The sequence below is a fragment of the Dermacentor silvarum genome, chromosome 2 (assembly GCF_013339745.2).
Source record: "Dermacentor silvarum isolate Dsil-2018 chromosome 2, BIME_Dsil_1.4, whole genome shotgun sequence".
Classification (NCBI taxonomy): Eukaryota; Metazoa; Arthropoda; class Arachnida; order Ixodida; family Ixodidae; genus Dermacentor; species Dermacentor silvarum.
This window is the reverse complement of record NC_051155.1, coordinates 129,310,687-129,333,441: the sequence shown is the minus strand read 5'-3', so window position 1 is coordinate 129,333,441 and position 22,755 is coordinate 129,310,687. Positions and strand designations below refer to the sequence as shown.

General features: G+C 48.1%; 1 protein-coding gene across 1 annotated transcript in view; it reads right to left on the bottom strand.

The window, feature by feature from the left end:
* Window positions 1–22,407, bottom strand: part of LOC119440373 (retinal-specific phospholipid-transporting ATPase ABCA4-like) — a 41,678-nt gene extending 19,271 nt beyond the window's left edge. The window contains exons 1-8 of the mRNA XM_037705287.2: window positions 22,284–22,407; window positions 20,806–20,960; window positions 20,548–20,703; window positions 19,319–19,491; window positions 13,829–14,039; window positions 11,894–12,053; window positions 7,864–8,123; window positions 5,310–5,506 (exon numbers count right to left, since the gene is read on the bottom strand). Coding sequence (XP_037561215.2) covers window positions 5,310–5,506; window positions 7,864–8,123; window positions 11,894–12,053; window positions 13,829–14,039; window positions 19,319–19,491; window positions 20,548–20,703; window positions 20,806–20,960; window positions 22,284–22,407 — 1,436 coding nt within the window. The remainder of the gene's footprint in view (window positions 1–5,309; window positions 5,507–7,863; window positions 8,124–11,893; window positions 12,054–13,828; window positions 14,040–19,318; window positions 19,492–20,547; window positions 20,704–20,805; window positions 20,961–22,283) is intronic.
* Window positions 22,408–22,755: the final 348 nt, after the last annotated feature.

Here is a 22,755-nt window from a genome sequence, read left to right as displayed (position 1 = left end):
TCAGCGCGCTGGGCGAACATGGCCGCATCCGTGTGAAACATTCCCAAGTTGTCGGGAAGGAGCATGGCGTCGAGCATCGGAGTGACATCTCGACCATGCACTAAGTGAAAAGGTCTGAAGCCTGTACTTTCTTGAATTGCGGTATTGTACGCAAAACTAACGTAAGGAAAGATACCGTCCCAGTTCTTGTGGTCAATGGCCACATACATTGACAGCATATCCACGGTAGTCTTGTTCATCAGGCGTTCAGTCAGTCCATTTGTTTGGGGGTGATAAGCCGTCGTTTTGCGATGTGCAGTGCCACTAAGCCTCAAGACTTCCTGCATCATCTCGGCGGCGAAAGCTGCCCCACGATCAGTAATGACGACCGCTGGCGCTTTGTGACGGAGGACAATGCTGTGCACGAAAAAATAGGCCATGTCGGCTGCGGTAGCTTTTGGGAGTGCCTTTGTTTCACAATACCATGTTAGGTAATCGGTAGCGGCCACAATCCATCGATTGCCGGACGAAGACGTGGGGAATGATCTCAGTAAGTCCATACCAATCTGATGAAATGGCCTCTGCGGTATTGCTATTGGTTGTAGCAGTCCTGCTGGCCGAACAGGTGGAGTCTTACGCCGTTGGCAGTCGCGACGTGTGCGAACGTACTGCTTCACAGTCTTTGCGAGACGTGGCCAGTAGTATGAGCGGCGAATTCGTTCCAACCTGCGTGTGTACCCCAGGTGTCCAGACGATGGTTCGTCGTGACAGGCACGTAAAATATCGTCACGAAGCGAGGTTGGCGCAACTAACAGGTACGTAGCTTGCGTATGGTCAAAGTTCTTCTTATAAAGGACGCCATCCCGGAAACAAAAGGAGGCTAGCGCGCGTGGGAATCTAAGAGGAAGACTTGACGTGCGTCCTTCCAGGCAGTCAATGAGAGGGCTGAGCTCCAAGCTGTCGCGCTGTTGTTGAGCCATGTCTTACTGATACGGCAAAAAGAAAACTGTCGTCCTCTTCAAGGTCAGCGGGGGCACTTCCGACTGGTGCACGTGAGAGACAGTCAGCGTCGGTGTGTTTGCGTACTGACTTGTGAACGATGGTGACGTCAAATTCTTGCAGTAGAAGGCTCCATCGCGCCAGGCGACCTGAGCGATCTTTGAGATTCGCGAGCCAGCAAAGCGAATGATGGTCGCTGACTACTCTGAATGGGCGACCATACAAGTATGGCCGAAACTTTGTTATGGCCCAGACAACGGCTAAGCATTCTTTTTCTGGGGCAGAGTAGTTTTTCTCCGCAGCGGATAACGTTCGGTTCGCATAGGCAATCACACGCTCTACGTCATTTTGCCACTGAACCAAGAGGTCTCCAAAGCCGACGTTGCTGGCGTCTGTGTGCAACTCTGTGTCAGCGTTTTCGTCAAAGTGACCGAGTACAGGTGGGGCCTGGAGAAGGTTGCGGAGGTTATCGAATGCGAGGCCCTGATCCTGATCCCAAACAAACGGGAAGCCTTCCTTCGTAAGTTGGTTGAGGGGTTCAGCGATTTTAGAATTTTTGACAAAGCGTTGGTAGTATGCACAGAGCCCTAGAAATCGGCGTAGATCGCGGTTATTTGGTGGGACGGGAAATATGGCGACGGCGCTCGTTTTCTAGGGGTCTGGGCAGATGCCGGCATGGCTCACAACGTGACCTAGAAACTTCAGTTCTTCGTACCCAAAATGACATTTCTCGGGTTTTAGAGAAAGTCCAGCTGTTCGAATTGCCTGAAGAACTGTCTGAAGGCGCTGGACGAGGTGTGCAAAAGTGTCCGAAAAGACCACCACGTCGTCGAGGTAAACGAGACTCGATTGCCATTTCAGCCCAGAGAGAACCGTGTCCATCATTCTTTTAAAAGTAGCCGGCGCTGAGCATAACCCAAAGGAAGCACCTTGAACTCGTACAGGCCGCCAGGAGTAATAAAAGCGGTCTTTTCAGAATCACGCGCGTCAACTGCGATTTGCCAGTAGCGACTGCGTAAATCAATGCAAGAAAGTAGCGAGCGTTGCGTATAGGATCCAATGAGTCATCTATTCGGGGCAGGGGATAAACGTCTTTCTTCGTGATCTTATTTATTTTCGATAATCCACGCAAAATCGCAAGGTACCATCTTTCTTCTTTACTAACACAACTGGCGAAGCCCAGATGACGTCATCTTTAAGCATCTGTTGAACTTGGTGACGTATAGCGTCTTGTTCCTTTTGCGATACCCTATAGGCATGTTGTCGAACTGGCCTTTCGGTAGGTTCGGTAATGATACGATGCTGGGCAAACGGCGTCTGGTTAAGCTTCGTCGTTGTAGCGAAACAATCTCGAAAAGAATCAAGTGCATCCAGAAGCCTTTCTCGTTGTTCTGATGGTAGGTTCGGTTTCACATCGAGAGTTCTCGCAAACGCCTTGGCAGAATGGTCACACGGCGAAAGAGCAGGTAATACTGGCGGACCGTTGACGTCGGCAATTTCAGCAAAGTAGGCAATCGCGGTGCGTCTTGTAAAGTGACGATGTTCCTCACTGAAGTTCGTGACCAGCAGGTGAGCCTGTCTGTTTCGAGGCTGAATAACTCCTCTGGCAACGCATATTTCTCATGCAAGGAGGAAAGACAAATTTGCCTCCGCAATTACAGCGTGCGGAACGTCCTGCTCACATTCCACACCGACAAAGAGGCTGCTGCGAGGGGGGAAGAGTCATGGATTCATCGGACACACGTAGCGCGGTCTTCGGTAATTGGGTGATGTTGTCAGATTCAGAAGGAAAAGCGTGCTCGAACGACACCAGCAACTCACGAAAGTCAATGATTGCGCCGTATTCACAAGAAAGTCCATTCCAAGGATTATTGAGTGGGAGCACACAGGTAATACGAGGAAAGACCCCGTGAACGTCGACGCACGGATTCGAATACGTGCCATGCACATACCAGTTGGCATCACCAGATGGCCACCTGCCATGCGTAACGGGGGCCCTTGCCATGGCGTGGTGACTTTCCTCAATTTAGATGCCAGTGCGCCGCTCATAACTGAATTATCGGCATCGGTGTCGACGAGGGCAGTGACAGCCTGATTATCAAGAGCTACGGCGATGTCGGCAGAAATAATCGTAGTACTGCCGGAAAATAACGAAAAACCGGTATGATCGTCGTCGGCTACTTGCGTTGGGGGAGGTTCTTGAAACGTTCGTTGGAAATCGACTACACCCCCAGAAGTCGCGGTTCCTAGTTTCCCCTGTGAGGACTCGGTGAGCGGTTCCTTAGGGTAGGTAGGGGAGCGTAAGACGACGAGGGCAAGCTAGGTTACACGGACCGGCGAGGGGATGGCGATCACGATTGGCGGCGCTGAACAGTCGATGGAATTCGCTGGCCCGTCAGATACGCTTCGATTTCGCGGGGACGCTCACCGTAACGTGGGCACCACGCGCCGGGATGGAAGCCGCGGAGACCTAGCTGGCGGTACTGGCAGTCGCGGTACACGTGACCCGCTTCGCCACAGTGGCGGACGCATAGCGTACGGTTATCCGACGAGCGCCATACACTTTTGCCTTAGTAGCGCTCTGTCTGAGTGATCAATCAGGTGGTCGATACGTAGGTACGCTCGGGTACCTTGAGCCGGGTAGCGGATGCGAAGAGGTGTCCGGGAACAGATGTGTTGCCTGGTCCACTGTACGCATGATGTTATCTGTAGATGGTGGTGCAGGAGCCCTCAATGCCGCCGCATATGTTAGCACAGGGATCTCAGGTCTTGGTGGTGCGAGTGGTTGCACCGCCTGTCTTATTTCACTCCGGATGACGTCGCAAGTGCTGTCATAGGTGGTTGGGGTCCCACTGGTGCCACTGCTTGGAGTTGCCGCAGTTGGTCACGCACAACGCTTCGTATGAAGTCTGCGAGGGCCTGCTTCTTGCTGTCGGACCCAATAGACAACGCAGTAGCCGTGATGTCGTGGCGTTCGTACTGTGACGACCGCTGCTGGAGAGTACGCTCCATCATGGTTGCCTCATTCACGAACTCGGCCACAGTTGTTGGTGGATTGCGTACGAGTCCGGCGAAAAGCTGTTCCTCGATTCCACGCATTAAATGTCGCACCTTCTTATCCTCGGGCATTGCAGGGTCTGCGCGTCTGAAAAGAAGAAGCATGTCCTCGACAAACATTGACACTCTCGTTGGGCCGCTGGTTCCTAGAAGAGATGGCTTGTTCAGCACTCTCCTTTCTTTCGGCGTCGCGGTACACATCGCGGAGCTGTCGGCTAAACTCTTGCCATGTCGCAAAGGAACCCTCATGGTTCTCATACCACGTCTTTGCAGAGTCTTCTAGCGCGAAGTAAACTCTCCGCAGCTTGCGAACATCATCCCACTCGTTGATGCTGGCAACCCGATCGAAGTGGTGCAGCCAGTCGTCAACATCTTCAAAAGTGTCTCCGTGGAATGCTCTGGGTATCTGTGGCGCATGAAAAACATGCGGGAGAAAATACTGGGCATCGTGCGTTTGGCTACCCTGGTTTGTAGTGGTCGTTGAGATTGTGATTTCCAGTCTCGATGACAAGGGAACGAATTCAGGTGGTAGTCCTTGCAGGCGGCGGCTGCTTCTTGTTGTGGGAGCTGTGGCTGTCTGTAAGGTGCTAGGAGTGACGGCGGAAACTTGGGAGCGAAGGTGCATTTACCCAGCACATCCACCAGTAATGTCGCTGGCGAAACAACAGAGACAGCCAGAAGTCCACGTCTTTCCCGGAACCAGGCCAAAAGAAAAACGTTCTCTTCTTCTTCCAACCCCCAGGCGTGTACGTGCCACAGCAGATGGCTCATATGTGACGGCATATGCCAATATACAGATCCAGGGGTGTGAGTTGGCCATCCGAGCAAGCCTGCGCAAACGCGCGATCCCATTTCTAGCTTACCCTCGAAGATGAAAGAGTGCACTGGGACGCAGTTTGTACGCAGCTGCCTCTTGCGTTCCAGTTAAAGTTGTCAGAACCTGTACAGTCCACGTCAAACGTTGGCTGCCAAGAGTTGCTGTACACTCTCCGTCAAAAGTGAGGCTTGCAACCGACAAAGTAGTACAACACTATGTTCGCATGTACGCTTGGTACAGGTAGAACACCTTTAAATCCGGAGGACGTGTACCAGGCTCGAGAAATATTCTGCGTTTTCTGAGGTCGCGCGCCCCGTAAAATCGACTGCCTACATGGATAATGCCTAATGGCATTCTTCGAACACTTCACTGAACTATAAATTATTTCGATTTCCTCATATGCGCTGTATGAATCTCCAACGCTCAGGTTTGCGGTATCGGGACATAAAGAGCGTACCTCCCTTTTTCCAGCAGCTGCAGTACGAAGTGCGTCATGAAGACGTAACGACGCAAGTCATCCTTCCCCATGCTGAGGAGTAAATCTTCCACGTTTTGTTCGGCCATGAGGATGTCTACGTGGGTGTTATCCGGTTTTAACATGGGCTGGACGTAGTCAATATAAAACGGTCCGTCATCCGTAACTTGGGCGAAGCCCTGAAAAAAAAAAGAACAGAGGTGTTAGACAAAGCGTTGCGAGAATTCTGTTCATTGATTGCTTATGAAATAGTGTTTGTTTCCTATAAACACAAAAAAGCTTGACAAAACGTCGCTTAACACGTACTACGTACAAACGCAGTTAAGCCGAACTTCCGCAGCCGCCACTGACGCCTGGTAAGGCGCTCAGTGGGAGACATGTATCGGTAGACCTGGAAGAGCCGACTTTGCTAGCTGCACGATAAGCATATGGTGTTTCTTTGGACATAAACAACTCTATATCCGCGTCAATGATGACGTCAACACCTGCAGGGCTGACTCCATAGAAAAAATTATTTAAGGAAACTTGCCTCCACCGTCTTTTAATGCGCATAGCCACCACAACTGGCGGGGCTCGCGCATGATGCAGCCGAAATTGGCTCGGATACTTCAGTGAACTCTTTTCCGTCAAGATCAAGGCACTAAAATTTAATAAAACTGCCGGCATTTGGGACAGCGCACGTGTTTTAGAGCGGCGGCAAGCAGAAGTTTCTGATTTGCTCATTAAAAAAGGGTGCTAGAAAGCAATACTCTTTTGAATACAATAATGCTTTTCTTTTATCTGCCTTTGTTTTAATGATATTCCATTTATTACTGTCCTGAATATTTTGGTCCATCAGCTAAATTGGAAACTTTAGTTCTGTGGAATAATTCTGTTACGACTAACTCTCATAAGAGAAACAGATTTTCATGGTCCCTTCTAGTTCTTAACGGTAGTGTACTGGGTAGAAAATTTGTGTAAAATGCTAGACTTAGCGCACAGTTGCTTTTGCTGAATCATCATCATCATCATCATCATCATCATCATCATCATCAGCCTATTTTATGTCCACTGCAGGACGAAGGCCTCTCCCTGCGATCTCCAATTACCCCTGTCTCTGCTGAATCGTTTTGCTGAATCGAAACTGGCCAGTGCTCCAAGAACATCAAGTTAGAGCAGACATGGGCCGTACTTACAAACCTTTTGTGCTAGAATCGTTAACAAGATCAAATGCCGTCCAGTCTGATGCAGGAAATATTGTGCGCGTTTCAGTATTGCTATTTGTAAGGACTAGTTACGAACGAAAAGCTTTGTGGGTTCTGCCCCTTAAGTTTAGCGCCACCTTCGAGGTGCCCGTCCTCAAACTTGACAAAATGCATTGGCACACGCTGTGGTCGCTTAGTGGCTATGAAGTTGCGCCGCTTAACACGAGGCCACGGGATTGTATGTCTCGCACGAAGAAACGGCTTCACTATCGCCGGGATTGGCAACTCGATGAGATACCTAACGAATTGAATTGAAACCAAAGAATCCTTACAAAATACAGTACCTACATGAAGCCGTGAACAACCCTGGTAAAACACGGTCACTATTAAACCCGAAGTATGCACAAGGCTGTGCACCGCGAAAAGTGGCGGCAGTGGTGACAAGGCAGTTTCGCAGTCCGTCCTCAGATGAGCTCGTGTAGTTCCTCGGATCGAGCGAAAGACCCCCAATATGGCACCAGCGAAAGAAAATGCAACGGAGTTCCTCCGACTCTCCAAGGCAGTGACAGAGGATGCTTTCCTAGTGGACCCCGTGAAAAAAAGTCGCAGTTTCGTCCGAAAGGCGAAGCATCAATTCCTATAGCAAATTAGTAGAGAGCTATACGGAGTAAGTATACTAGTTTTATCGGCTGCATAAACTTGACCACCTTCGCTTACTAACTGAATTAACAAGCATGGTGTCAACGCGCGCAACCATTCATGAATAGAGTACACTCGAAGACCGCAGACAACCACTGTCATAACACTGGCATGAGTGAGCGGGCGGCAGCAGCGAGCGAAGGTTCGTGCGGTCTATCGCTTCAACGGAAACTGAGCGGCGAAAGCCCAGCGCATACAAAGGTAGGAGCCGTGTTGCAGATTGCTTTCAAGATACGGTGCGCGTGACCGCCGGTAGCCGCGCAAAGTAGAAGTACGCAGCGGCTGGCAGAGTAGAAGCCGCACCCCCTCCCTCCCACGCTGCCTTCCCGCTTTCTCCTTTCGCGCGGGAGATTGAGTCGCCAGTTTCCCGTGCGCCCGGCCGCAAGATATGTAGTTGGATCCGCAGCTAAACGTCGCCTCCCCTCCCTCCCTCCAATCCCCCCACTGCCTTTCGCGTGACAGAAGACGTTGAGTTTGCTCTCCGCCGTGAAAGCGCACGTCCTCACGCGCTTTCACTCGGGCATACAGCATACGGCGCGCGGCGATGATTTTATCGCCCTTGGACTTTATATGGAACCTCACGGCGACGGCGATGGCGGCAGAAATCTGCTTGGAGTGTCCATGTAATTGCTATAGTATTAAAAATATCTTACGTTAGCCTTGCCGACGAGCTCGACGAATGTGTAGGAGAGCGTACTGCCCACATGTTCGGCGACAACTGCGCTGCGGTACAGTGCCACGCCCTCGAAGGTGAATAGCAGCCAGAGCAGCATCACAGGCAGCAGCCAACTGAACAGTGGCACCTTCAGCTGTCGCGAGACACACGTGGCTCGCTTGCAGAACACCGCCCACATGCGGGCCGCGGGCCCCGGATTTGAGGACACCGTGTTCGCCATCACGTTGACTAAGGACTCTGCACAAACACATGACCGATGCTCTAACGTGCGATTTAAACACACTCAAAAGGAGAATTAGTTGGTCCACACAAAAAATAGGCTAGGTGCTACTTTTGAAGAAGGGGCATGCTGTTGGTAAATATTTTTTGAGGAATAGAGCAAACACCACACCACACAGAAAAAGAACGTAACACTTTTTGTATATATATACATATGTACACATACTCCTTTTGTGTGTTGTGGATTCTTGCGTGATAAGCCACAAAACCAAAAGCAAGAAGAAACTTAGCTGAGTTTACAGATCAGGGCGTGAATTCACAAAAATGTTCTTGCGCTAGAGCTATGCGTAGAACCAATACCAGTCAATGGCAATGTTGGACATATATCATTTGCTACGGCGGCTGACTAATGACACAGAACGAACAAATAGCTTCGTGAATTCGGCCCCAGATGTGCTATTGGAAGCACATGAATGTCGGTGTATACATGAGACGTGGCATGGACTTTCAGCACGCCTCTCACGCAGTCTTTCCGAAGACGACTTCTACTTTTCATTAGAGGAGACGTGGCAGTTTTCCACTCGCTACACACGATAGTTCACTCACTTCCTCTGAGCACTGCATGGACAATTATACGCACGTTTGTCAAGAAGAAACACGATGACGCATTCGTGACCAAGAATATTCCGCACAAGGATCACGTGGATCAGCCTTTTGGCAGGATGGAAATTGATCAAAGTGGCCAACTTTGCATTCAAAGATGATTTTAGGCTGATACAGAAGATCCTTGTCGTACTGGAGTATGGTCTGGCTCTCTCGTCTGTCAGTTGTTTGTTTTTTTTGTATTTTCCCGCTTTGTAAAAATTTCTGGTGGAATAATTTTCGCGGTGCGAAATTTCGTCAGGACGTACTTGGTAAAATGAGCGCCTGCCTTCGTGTACATGCGAGTCTAGAAATCATAATTTCCTAGAAACACGTTTACCATGCTACTCCTACTAGACGACAATGAAGGGCTTTTTGCCTTATGTTAGCTTTAATTGTGCTTGAGAGGGGCTGTCAGAAACAGGTGTGTAGATTCTAAGGTAGCACGTTATCAAGTGCGACAAACAAAATTTAAACGTTAAGGCGTGGACAATCTATTTCCGCTTGCGCTCGACTTTTGTTAATGCGGAAGCTTGCGTGTTGGCATCCCCAGTTTCAACTTCGGCTGTGAAGAAGCCTGGCATGCCCAGAAATCAGCCACTCGCTTGTGTGATGTAAGCTCAAGCGTTTGTGGTCGCGCAACTGTTGTGGACCCACACTGGTCTACACCAAAAGTTTATGAAGGTGCCTGCGCTCAGAAAAGATGTTTGTAGTCAAGTCGAGGGTCAGCACCGCGTATGTTTTAGCAGCATGGTATGGCTTTCTGACGAGGCGTCGCGACTGCGAGTATGAAGGTGAGTCACAGGTTTCTGTCCCACCTTTAAAGGGCGAGTGAACGTTTCAAAGACTGTGAGAGCTGCTCGGAGATTGGTCCTAAGTGCAAAGAAGCGTCGTCGTTGATGGTAGTTGAGAACTGTCTACAAAAAATTAGAGCTTGGAAGGTTATAGTGGACGTGAACAGTGTTAGCTGTAGCGGAATTTTAGCGTTGAAAAGGCTGGTAATGTTGCCCGTTTTGTTTCCGAGCATGTGGGAATCCTAATTAGGGATTGTACCTTCTAGCCTGTGTTTAATGTTTGATTTTTGCAGTGGAGCTGTTATACGCTAGTTTCCAGCGGATCGCTGTGTGCGTAGACGAAGCGCGTAGACCAAGAACGCCGTAGCCTCGATACAAAGCAAAAGCGTATCGCCGGTGTGCCCCAGCTGCGTTTAATAGCCAATGGGTGTGTCTGTTTGGCCGGTGACGTCAAGAACTGCACAGGCACGTTATATCAGTTGCGTCTGACCGGGTAATGGGTAGGCCGTGCGTTGTGCGGACCAAGGCGTGAGCAGAAGCGGGAAAGGACGCGAAGGTGGCGGGAGGCGTTAGCAGCCTCCCGCCGCCTTCTCGCCCATTTTTGCTCAAGCATCGTTACAGAACCCATAGCCGTCTACCATAGCGACCACAAAGCTATAGCCACCTTATTGACCAAATTATAAAGACGGTAGAAAATGACAATTCATGTGGTATGCGTCTTTGTTTAAATCAATATAGTTTATCACCATATATTGATCTCCGTTGGTCATCCACCTTATAAAAGAGTGGAACGGCACTGAGTTTTTTTAAATGCAAATGCATTTCTTAGGCGGGGCATGTCAGGCGTCTGTCCGTGTCCGCGCGCCGGCAGGTGTTATCTCTCCGCTCTCACTCCCTCTCCCATAGCAACAGCTGCGGGCGCGCGCGCTTATCCTCGCCCCTAGCAACCGGAGCAAGTGCTGCGGGCGGAGTAGCGGAGAGTGAGTGGAGAGAAGAGCGCTCTCTGGCGTGTGAGGGCGCTCGCATCGCGGGAACTCGGCGGAGCTCCCGCGTGTGTGGAGAGAGTGTAGGAGAGGGTAGGTGCAGTGCTTCGCTGCTCCTTCTCTCGCCGTTCGCTCTCTCTCCTTCCTGCGCCCCACTCTCCCGTTCGCTCGCTCGCACGTATATATAAATGGAGTGAAGCGCGCGCCTCACTCTCGACCGTTCGCTGGCTGGGCGCCTCTCAAGGCCATGGCAGAAGTCGGTGAAGGCGAATGTCGGACGGCAACGGTACCCCTAGCAAGAAGTGTAACACAATCCTACCCGAGCATTACACCTCTCGCTGGAAATGACCTCACTGCAGTAGCTTCAACGTCATCATCAACCAGAGGAGAAGAAGCGGAAGACAAGGCTGCGAAGCGAAGAGCGCGTGATGCCGAACGCAAGCGAGCGAAGCGAGCTGCCGATACCGAACTCCGTGCTCGAGAAGCCGCTGCGAAACGCCAACGCCGAGCCGAAGACCCGGAAATGTGTGCTCGATACGCCGCTGTGAGACGTCAACGGCGAGCCGAGAACGCTGAAGTTCGTGTTCGAGACGCGGCGGAGAAACGTCAACGGCGAGCCGCCGATCCTCGAGTGAAGTACATGCGGACAAAGTACTCTATGCAGTGTGCCTCCGCCGAGTCCGACAAGTGTCCGACTACCATTCACGGGAGTTGCATTGATCTCGGCTTTACCCGAAACTGTGACGTGCGCATGCTTCTCAAAGACCCTTTGACTGTACACTTTAGCGACCACAAGGCTGTGATTATGGCCGTCAGGTACAATGACAACACAAACAGGTGCTGATGAATGTGTAAATAAATGGTTACGGTACAAATCCTCGTCTCGTCATTAATTTACGCCATTATAAAGTTACTACGCCGTGTACTCTCGGCGCAAGAAATGCATTCGCATTTCCTCACGATTCCCTTCGGGGAGGTGGGGGCAATTTTTTGTTCTTGCGTGAAATTCAGAGGCATGCTCCAGATAATTAATGAAGTTTCCGAAAAGATACGTTTGTGCGACGTTCTTGTAAGCTAACCATAGATGCACCTCACAGGTGTAGAGTTGTATCAGGTAGGTGACGGGCGCTTTGGCGCGTTTTGTAGTTGCATTTTGACTGTATGGTCTGTCTCACATTTGTGTGTTTGCTAGTAGTATATTGAAGTCTGGGTTGTCGCGCTTTTCGGCGCGTTTTCGTTTGCAAAGAAAAATTGTTGCAAGAAAAGCGCTATATTTTGAGTCCGTCCAGTTTTCGATTCTTCCGTCAGAAGCAGTGTGCACACTGTCTACTGCGGCTGCAGATAAAGTCTGCGCTGGGCAAAAACTAACCTTTGGTTTCGATCATGGACGGGTCATCCTTGGTGATTTCCGTATGTCTCTGATGCTGCAAGTGGTGCTCTTCGCCGACGCGGATGAGCACGTCTTCCAGCGATGTGACCGTCATGCCGAGCGACTCGATGCCCAAGGCCTTGCTCTGCTTCTCGATGTCCTAAAACATAGACAGAATTTTGTTCTTCGTTTCATACGCTACAAAGAAAAATTCGAAGAGATGATGTGAACTTTGCCATCCCTTCTCACAATTTGGCTGCGTTGAATGCAAGTGGTGAAAACTGTGAGTATTCGTTTTGACAGTGATGAATAGCTAGATACCTTGAAGCTAATACTTTTATTTATACAGTTAAGTGGAAGCAAAATTACGGCCTAAATAAAATGAAAGAAAAGAACATGAATTTCGGAAACAGCAAGCGAGTTGTTATCGCAGCTTGAAATAGAACGAAGATAATCTGCGCTTTAGGTTTGCACGTAACGGTCAAACCAACTTCTAGAGAAGCGACGGAGTTAGCAAGAGAAAAATATTAGTGCTATTAACAGAAAATAAAAAAAAAAAGCAGATGGCGGGATATTGGGGATTTGTGGCTGCATAGAATTGACGCGATCAGTACATCACGTGGAGAAATGATAAGTAATCGGGGCGTTCCCCACTGGCTCATTGTAGGTACGCGAGGCGAAGCCGATAGTTTGTGAGGGGAGATAATGAAGTCATTCTGTTCACCCGTGAGAAATAACTCTTCCGCATCATTTGCTACATAAAATGTCGTAGAACTGGGCGAGCCCAACTTGTCGACTACGTACAAACGCAAAGCAGCTCCAGCTCTGGTTAATTTTATTAAAATACATGTTCAGTTCAGTCACGTTACAGCCCTTACAGCAGGTTTGTTATATCACGGGCATGACGTCCATGTGCATAAAGGGTACGACGCGCTAAGCACATCCATGAAGCAACAGTTCAATCGACGTGACAAAAAAAAAATTCGTGCATTCAATAAAAGTGGCATCTATTGCTGTATGTATGTTATTGAATGAATCCGCAATTTTATTAGAAAGGATAACTAAAGTCGGAATAAGGCGGCGTGTTCTTCACGCCTTTACTTTGTTAGGAAAGTGGATACCGATACTTTGTTCAAAACACTTGTAGAGCATTCAAGGCAGAAAAATAAGTTGACGTAACTTGGGCGTGGGAGGATAGTCTTAGTTTGTGACCAAGGTTTTACAAATTTACTTTAGCTGAGTGTAGGGTAAGCTACAGACTTGCGAAGTAATTTTCCACATTCCAGAATGGTAATACATGTTTTATTGTTCAAAACAGAAGTGTAAACTCCAAGTTAAAAAAGAAAATAAAGAAAACGAGAGAAATGTTGGAATTTCTGCCACTTGTTGCCAAAGTAATATGTCCTTATAAAAAATTGTGCTTTCAACAATTACACAGCTCAATGTTTCTTAAAATGCAATAGATTTGGTTCAAATATGTGTAGAAGCTGAAAACATTCGTGCGTTTTAAACGTATCCGAACAGGAAACGCTTCAGTTTAAGCGTGAACGTTCACCCCGGTCAGGTCAAGGCAATGAACCGGGAGGCAAAAAAGTGGCCTACAGTTGTTATAGCTGACTTTAGGGATATCATTTTCCACTCACTACAGTTGCAAAGTACAATGTCACAGGTTCGTATCCGGACTTGCAGCTTCCTTATGCTAGAGGTGGTATGCAAAAACTTTCATATGGTGTGTTTGCGGGTTAAAAAAAAACACATGGTCAAAATAATAATGAGTGGTATGTGGCTGCGCCTCCGTAGTCGCAATGTTTTGTAGCGTACAACTCAATGAATGAGTGAATGCATGACTTAATTATCGAATAAACTATTCGACCGTTTAGTGAATTCATGAATCAAGGTTCTACCGAAACGCGTGGTGACGCTAGTTGAACTCACGCGGAACATAGTGACGATGCCTCTGGAGGAGACTATTTGCCCCAGGAGGAAGACGGCCTCGTTGATGGAGTCGCTCTGCAGTCTCGCCTTGGGCGCATACTTGCGCAAAAGCGTCTCGATGCTCGGCACGTCGCATTTATGCTGCTTGTGGATTAGCATGCGATAGCCCGTGCCGAATCGCTGCTTTAGGAAGGTCGGGGAGCCAGCACAGCTGAAAAATAAACGGGATTCTTTTTAAAATGTTCATACATGCATGGGAGACAGAGACGTTAAATATTGTCTCCCTCCTTAAGAAGGGAAACGTTAAAGATTTGAAGAATTGCAGGCCTATAATGGGGGGGGGGGGGGGGTCCAGCTTACAGTATTGTATAAAATATTCACCAAGTTAACTTCTTATAGAAACAGAGCAACACTTGACTTCAGTCAACCCAAGAGAACAGGCTGGCTTCAGGAAGGGATATTCTACGGTGGATCATATCCATGTCATAAATCAGGTAATCGAGAAATATGCGGTGTACAATCAACCTCTCTATATGGCTTTCATAGATTATGAAAAGGCATTTGATTCAGCAGAGATACCAGCAGTAATGGAGACATTGCGTAATCAAAGAGTACAGAAAGCATCCGTGAATACCTCGGCAAATATTTGCAATAACTCCACAGCTACAGTAATTCCCCCGAAGAAAAGTGGAAACATACCTATCAAGAATGGGGTCAGGAAAGGACACACAATCTCTCCAATGCTATTGACTGCATGCTTAAAGAAGTATTAAACTATTAGACTGGGAAGCATTAGGAGTGAGGGTCAACGGATCGGTTTGCAGATGGCCTTGTCCTGCTCAGCAACAGGGGGGTGAATTGCAACAAATGATTGGTGACCTTGACCGACAAAGTAGAATAGTAGGGTTGAAGTAATTATGCAGGAGGCAAAATTAATGTTCAATATATATAGCCTGACACAGGAACATGAATTCATGATGCGTCGTCGGCCTCGAGAATCTGCGCAGGAGTAAGTTTATCTAGGTCAATTACTCACAGGGTACCCCTCATCATGAGAAGGAAATGGATAGGAGCACGCACGGCAGGCATTACCAAATTATGACTGGAGCTTACCGCTATCATAAGAAAAGTATACAATCAATTACATTCTACCGGTATTAACATAAGGTGCAGACACTTAGAGGTTAAGAAGGAAGCCTGAGAACAAATTATGAAGCGTGGAAAGAGCGATGGAGCGAAAAAATGTTAGACGTAACGTTAAGAGACAGGAAGAGAGGTGTAAATCAGGTAGAAAACGGGGGTAGCCGATATTCTAGTTGACATTTGGAGCAGCAAATCGAGCTGGGGAGCCCTTTAATTGGGCGTAGATCATATAACTGGTGGTTCATTAGAGATACATAATAGGTGCCAAGGGAAGGAAAACGCTGTTGCGAATGGAATAATATTAGGGGGCGTCATGTAATTGGAACCTTTGGAGGCGAAAGTTGGAATCAGCTAGCGCAAGACAGGGATAAATGGAGATTGCTGGGAGAGGCGTTCGTCCTGCAGCGTAGGTAAACATAGGGTTGGGTTGGTGACGATGATGACAGTGACGATGATGAAATGCATGGGTATTTCCCATGCAACTAAAGAGGGCTTTTTAAACAACATCGCACTTTAATGAATTGACTGTCCAAGTGGTGGTAAAGGATGACTACAGAAATCTGCGGAAGAGGAGCTGCGAGATCCTATGGACTAAGAATTTATATTTTAAAGTGAAATATTTTCACCCAAGCAACCAAGTTAGAGACAATTATTGATACGAGAACCGCTACAATATCTTCGCGTTTTGAAGCTGAATATTTACGCGTTGAGCATATTAGGAAAGATTGGGTTCCGAGAAATATGGCGTTTTTGATGAATGAATGAATTAATGAATAAATGCGCTTAACGTTGAGCCTTATGGCATTGTAACAAACAGCCTCTGCAATTGTCTTCTCTTACTGGGGCTTGTACAGCTCAAGCAAGAAAAAAAAGCGTGGAATCTGATGTTACATTACATGTTGTACATAATATTCAGCACAGGCGTAAGTTTCGCGGAGAATCTACGACTTTCCATGCAATTCGCAAGACAGCAGGGAGAACCATAGTTAATGTTCGCACATTACATCGTGAGTTGATTTTCTAGCGATCTTGACACACGCATGAGCTGGTCATTGGTTTTGAATGTTAATGATGACGATTGCTTCCCAGCTTGCTCTTGGGTAACCGAGATTCTGACACTCGAAGATTCACGTCCGTGCAAATTAAATATCTTTCGCGATGCCTTCATAGGTAGTGTAGTGGTGCGTTTTCAAACTGCAATCGGTGAACACTACAGCATGAAAGAACTCAAGCGTTCAAGATCACATCAGGTCACCCGTGGTAGCGGCAAACGCGAGGCAGTGATCATTGCCTTGTTGTAGTTCCTGAGTTTTCTCCATCACTCCCTAACGCGTACAAGCGTCCATGCGGTGTTTGCAAAAATCAAATTATGGAGATACCAGGTACTGTGGGAATCAGCGCAGTGAGTAGTGTTTCACGTGCAGCTGGATACTTAGTGGCATGTGGCCTGCGAAATCGCACCCGCGCACATTTTGCGCCTCCGAGTGAAAGCGGGTCCATGAGCATCATTTAGATTTGTGCAAAGCATTACCAGACGGCGATGCATATAAGTGTAAGGCAGTGCAATGCGACCAGAAATGTATGTGACGCGAGCGTACGTGTGAGACGACAAGGGGAACACAACGGCACGACAACGACGATGGCTTAACGACGAAGTATGTTTGCTGTCCACAGCGACAACACTAACACGATTAATTAATTCATCGTACTCGTACGAAGGAACGCTGTCACCTTCCCAGTTGGGGCCGAGTTCATATACGGCGTCATGTATCATATCGTCATAAAGCACAAGCTTCCACGCCAGAAAAAAAAAATCGCCACATATCCACGAAGTGAATCCCGATGAGTGGGGCGAATCACTGGGGACCGTTATACCGTAAAATCACCCGTGACATTGCCCCACTCGCGCATGTAAATGCGTGACAACGCGGTGTACAGTATATACAATGTGTTTTACTGCTGATAACGCGTATATCGTGTTGAGTTCCGGGTTGCGTTTCGATTTCATTATTACTGCTTTATGGTCGGTGAAATGCAGAGCCAGCGGTTCTTCTAGCGGATACATCTTAAAGTTTGCAAAGACGAGGCCTATGCACTTTCCCCCCGTGGTCGTGGGTTGCTTGTAGTCGTAAGAGATGCACCGTAAGAGAGCATCTCTTACGAAATGCTCTCTTACGGCGGCAAAGCGGCGTTGCCGCTTTGCCGCCGCTTCCCTCACTTTGGCCTCCGGGGTAGCTTGCTGTCGGCGATGCCGGCGAGCCGCCGCTTCCCGCGCCCTCAAATCCGGGTCCGCTTGGCGTTCTTGCTGCTTTGCCGATGCTTCCCGCGCCCTCGCCGCCGGAATAGCTTGCTGTCTGCGTAGACGCTGAGCCGCAGCATGCCGCGCCTTACGTTCGTCCATGGCAGAAAGAGATTGTGTGGTCTGGAACGCGCCATACACAGCAGCGCCATCTCGTGTATAGACGTTGAGCCGCTGCGTGTAACGTTTCATCCATGACAGACAGATGGCGTGGCAGTCGATGTGAGCACGGATGACAGCGCGCCATACACAGCAGCGCCATCTCGTGTATAGACATTGAGCCGCTGCATGCAACGCTTCATACATGACAGACAGATGGCGTGGCAGTCGATGTGAGCACGGACGACGGGGAACAGACAAGGCTAGACCCTAAGGAGCTTCGCCCCTAAAAGGGGGGAAACTGGCATGCTCTTGTTTTCTTAATTCAGCTGTTGCTAAGCAACTTGAGGCAACCATCGCAAAGCGCTAGCTTGCACGGGGGAAGCAGAGCGGTAATGTTGTTATTAATTCAATGCCATGGATAGCCATGTAGATTATGGGTAGAGCATAGGGCTATTATGTTGGAGCATCCGGTTTCAAAAGCCACGATTTAATAAGTAGCACTTTTTAACAGCGGAGCTGTTTAAGCCAGCCGTAATGAGTGTCGCCTGCCACTGCGTCGCCTAACAACCACCTCACGGAGTGACGCGCGCTATACCTGTTGTGCTCGGGAGAGAGAGAAAATGAGAGCGAGAGAGAGAGAGAGAGAAACAAATTATAGCAGCACCAACTAGGCAACGCGCACAGGTGCTGCCGACGCCATCAGCGCTTTTCCGTTTCCCCGCATTAGCTCCGAACGCTCGCGGTGTCCGTGATTGCAGCAGGCGCCTCTGGCTGCGACTCGGCCGCGCTCCCACCAGCTGCGTGCTACTGCGCATGCGCCGTGACTTCATCCCGGTGTGTCGTCTGCTGCGCGCCGCCCGTGCACTGTTCATAGCTTTCGCCCCACTTCCCCTACGTGTGCTCGGAGTGCAAGTGCTTCGCGAAGCCTTCCCCGATGCCACGGACCAGGAGAAAATGCTTAGACACTTTCGTCATACTTCCATCATACACTTCCATCAACACTTCGTATAACTTAGCATCACTTGGAACCACTTCGTACAACTTAGCATAACTTCGTATAGCCAGGATCAGCGAGGAACCGATCAGCTCCGCTGTGCCTTTAGCCTTGCGCCACTAGTGCAACCAAACCCATTTTTTTTATTCAGCAGCGGGCACCTCCCGCTGCGTCTACTCGGCAAAACAGCAGCCAACATCCGTAAAGTTGGAGGTACAGCGAAAGAAAGTTCGCCTTAAAAGCAGTATTTCAAGGCTATTTTCTACGTTTACGGTTCAGAATGAATCGCGTGCAGGGAAGTACACGTAAACACGCAAGATGGAGCTTTGAACTCCGGTACCTATAACTTCGCGTCTGCTGGCGCTGCTTGGATGGCAGCACGCCGCTCAACAGTTAAAAACAGAAGTATGGGCATCTGGTACTATCCTAAGCACAAGATATCGCCGGCGTGCTTGTTTTTTATCTTCTCGATTCTCCGTAATGCAGATTACGCTACATTAGTTGGATGCTGAGCTTAGTTCGGTGGCATGTTATAAAAATTTTAGCAGACAAGTTTTTCAACGATGCTATTAAGCGCTAATTAGAAATAGCTTGCCCCAAGGAAATAACATTCAGAATGAGGAGAACTTGTTAAACCCCGATGGAGACACAGAACCGCCGCTGAAACCTTGCATGAAGGTTCTAAATAACCTGGGGAGGTATTCCGTAAGAGTACACCTAGTGGACATGTCCATTTCGACTGCTGTTGAAGTTCTGATTGGCTAGGCTAAATGCGCTACCGCAGTAGCTAGGTGCCGCAGCCAATCACCACTTCAACAGCAGATGGAACGGACATGTCCACTAGGTGGACTCTTACAGAATACTCTCGCCCCGTGGTGTGATGTGTTAGTTTCATAAAAGCATGCTGATGAACAGTAATCAAGCCAGAATATCAAGGCCATAGGGTGCGCACCGGATGCGGCCATTGGCTATGATGACTATGCGGTCGGCCAGCACGTCCGCTTCATCAAGATGCTGGGTCGTGAGAAATACTGCGCAGCTCCGGCGTATCTTGAGGAGCAACTCCCACATTTCGCGGCGGCCATCCGGGTCCATGTTAGACGTGGGCTCGTCCAAGATGATCACCTGTGCCGTGGTTCAGAACGTCTGATTCAGTTGCGCGATAAGTAATATTGGGCACAAAAGCAGTGCCCCACGAAAGTTCACATAAAGTACTGAGGATTGCAAAGACAGCGTTTCAGAATTTGAACGCCACCTCCGTCGCAAATGTCGTGGGCTTGTGTGATAGGCAAGGCACTATACAGCTGTTTTTACACACTATCGAGTTGATATCGACCTTTGGTGACCCCATGAACATATGAACGACAGTGATATCCGCTTAATTAAGACAAGGTATTTAAGGAAATCAAGAGTTCGACGAAAACTTGTCTGGTCGGGATTGCTCATAGTCAAGGGTAAAACAGACGTCGACCAAGAACATAAAAAAGAAAACGAAAAACAAGGCGTTCCGGCTCCCATACGGGGGCCTTGTTCACAATGAAAAGGAAGTTTTCATTGTGAACAAGGCCCCTATATGGGAGCCGAAACGTCTTGTTTTTTTTCTTGTTGTTTTTGGACGGCGTCCGTTATACCCTTCACTGCAAGGTTCTTGAGCTAGTTTTAGTGTTACCAGAAGAATCCCCTCTAACCATCTCGTGGACTGGCTCACACGCTTTCTCTTATCTTCAACGTCAGCGAGCATTATTCTACGTTCCATCGAAGAGGCATTGCGCTATACAACTATTACTGCCGTAATAAGTCTGACATTGGATGAGGAGTTACGCACGTCATCGTTTATAATGAATATAGCCGCAAAACGCCCACACAACCTTCATATTTTTCATATGTGTGAATAAAGATAGACTAAGTAGCTAATCTATATCCAAACCCACGTCGGTATTGTTTAACTGAGGCACACAATACGGTTTCACAAATGAGGATCGCGGCAACAAGACCCGCAAATCCAGGTCATTACCGGTGAAATTATTTCCCCCACTAGCAACTCTAGTGACTACGACCATCGCTCCCCGTCAGCATGCGCTGTGCGTAAGTTGATCAGGCTTGAAGTGCATCACCGAGATGCATGATTACGTGTCATGCCGTATTTATGCTTTGTACACAAGTTCTTCCAAATGGTCGCACCTTCGGCTTGGACACAATGGCCAGAGCGGTGCAGAGGCGTCGTTGTTGGCCCAAGGACAACGTGACCGCCAGATCCGAACGGTACTGAATAAGACCAGTGTCGTGCAGCAAGGTGACGACTTCGATCCGGACACCATCGGGGGGAGTGCCCTTAACCTGGAATGACAGATGCGTGACAGAGGCGTCCAATTGGTAACGAATGCAGGACAACAACGACACAAGGTGCATGCGGTAAGCCAAAGGCGACAGGCAGCTCACGACAGCGAAGAACACTAAGTGCTCTTCGACGGTGAGGTCGTCGAACAGGATGTTGTCCTGAGCGCAGTAGGCGATGCTTTCGCGGGCATCCTTGGTGCTTGTCATGACGTCATATCCGCCCACTAGCACGTTGCCAGAGGTGCAGTTAGCGAAGCCTGAAAAGTTAGAAAAGGGAAAATGTTTAGGCACAGCTGCCAGCCTGTCGGGATATCAGCGAATAATGAAAACCCTTACCGATATATCATTAGTCAGAATATCTATCATTTCATATTTGAACAAGCCTTCTCAATTCTTACTTTGAGCACACATAGTACCAATAAATAGAACATTTTTGAAACAAGAACTACGGCTGCATGCTCGTAATTTCAGTTTGATACATCCTTCAAAACAACATTCGTAGCCGCAGTATGAATGATTCGGACTAAATGCGAGTGTCGTCAATTCGTAAGTCTCTGAACATGCACGCTTAAAAATAAAAATTTGGTGAGAAACTCCGCACTGGGGAATTGTATATAGTACAATAGCATTCTTTGTATTCGTTACTTTCGAAGCTTATACTGTACTCTTGAAACTAAGGTTGCCGTATTTTTATAGATAAGCAACCCACAAGAGTACCACGCACATTATGACCCAGTAAACTCTTGTTTTACCAGCGATATTGTAATCGGTAAATGAAAGGAACGTTATAGTGCTTTTTTACTAGCCTAATTTGCCCACCGACGCGCTAGAGTAGACGTCCTGTTCGAATCTTGCTGCTGGACAATACTGTTGGTGTTTATTTATTTATAACACAGTACTTTGTCTTATATGATTAGTTTACAGTCACGAATCCACTAGAAGGACGAAGTTTACGCGAATCTATGTACTAACCATAATCCCATGCTGGCTCAACCGGCCCGCTCGCTGCTCCTGTAGACACTAGCGCCGGGGTTCTCTCTAGTAATTATGCCTTCTTTGCGCGCTCAGAAGCCTGAACGATCAGATCGTCTATATATCTAGTATCCTACAATTATTTCCCGGCCTCCGTAACCAAATGCTTAAAAACATGGTTGCAGGCACACAGTGTTTTCGACCTGACTTACATTTTTGCCGTGCAATTGAACCCTGTAATGTCCAAACACAGTTTCACCTAAAGAGACATTGGAACAACTTGTTCCCCTTTGTTCTGTGAATGAAGAGTACATGTGAAAAAAAAAACACTGAAAAATGTTTTTTGAGTTAATACCTAATTCGTATAGTAATTTTAGAGTAATTGTTGTGCTGAATTATTCACAGCTGAACCTTTATATCAGCATATAAAAATATAAACAACTATAACCTCTGCGCTAAAAATCGGGCGCTTGAATAAGAAATTTTTTTCCCGTCGAACTCCACGTAACTTTTAATCACATGTTGGGCATTAATGGGTAACGATTCTAGAGCTTTATTGCTCCAGGTCATTGGCAGAGGCGCAGGAAGGTCAGAAGTTCAGAGCTCACCGGTGATCATGTTCAGCAGCGTGGTTTTGCCTGCACCGTTGTGGCCAAGGAGCACGGTAATCTGGCTGTCGAATATCCGCAAACTGACATCTTGAACGGCGGCCACACCATCGTAGTCCTGCATCACGTGCGCATTGGGAGCGACGTGTCAAGATTGCCCTTAGTCTAGCTTAACTGCATTTGCTTACTTTTGGTAGGCGTTCATTGAAGCAGACAACCAATTTGGAAAAACCGTAATTCTATATAAGCTCTCCATGTAACCTAACGATTGGTAAGTCATCCCATTGTGTTAGCTTCTCAAATTGGCGTTGCAACGTGACACACCTGACGCGCTTGTCTTCAAATTGTCGTATGCTTTTATTGTTTCAGGTGGGTTACACAGTGCTGGCCTCGCCTTTAAACAAACTTGGCGGAAGCTGAAACATCGTTTGTTTGTGCAAACGTTCAATGGTTTAGTGAAAGTCAAGGGTAC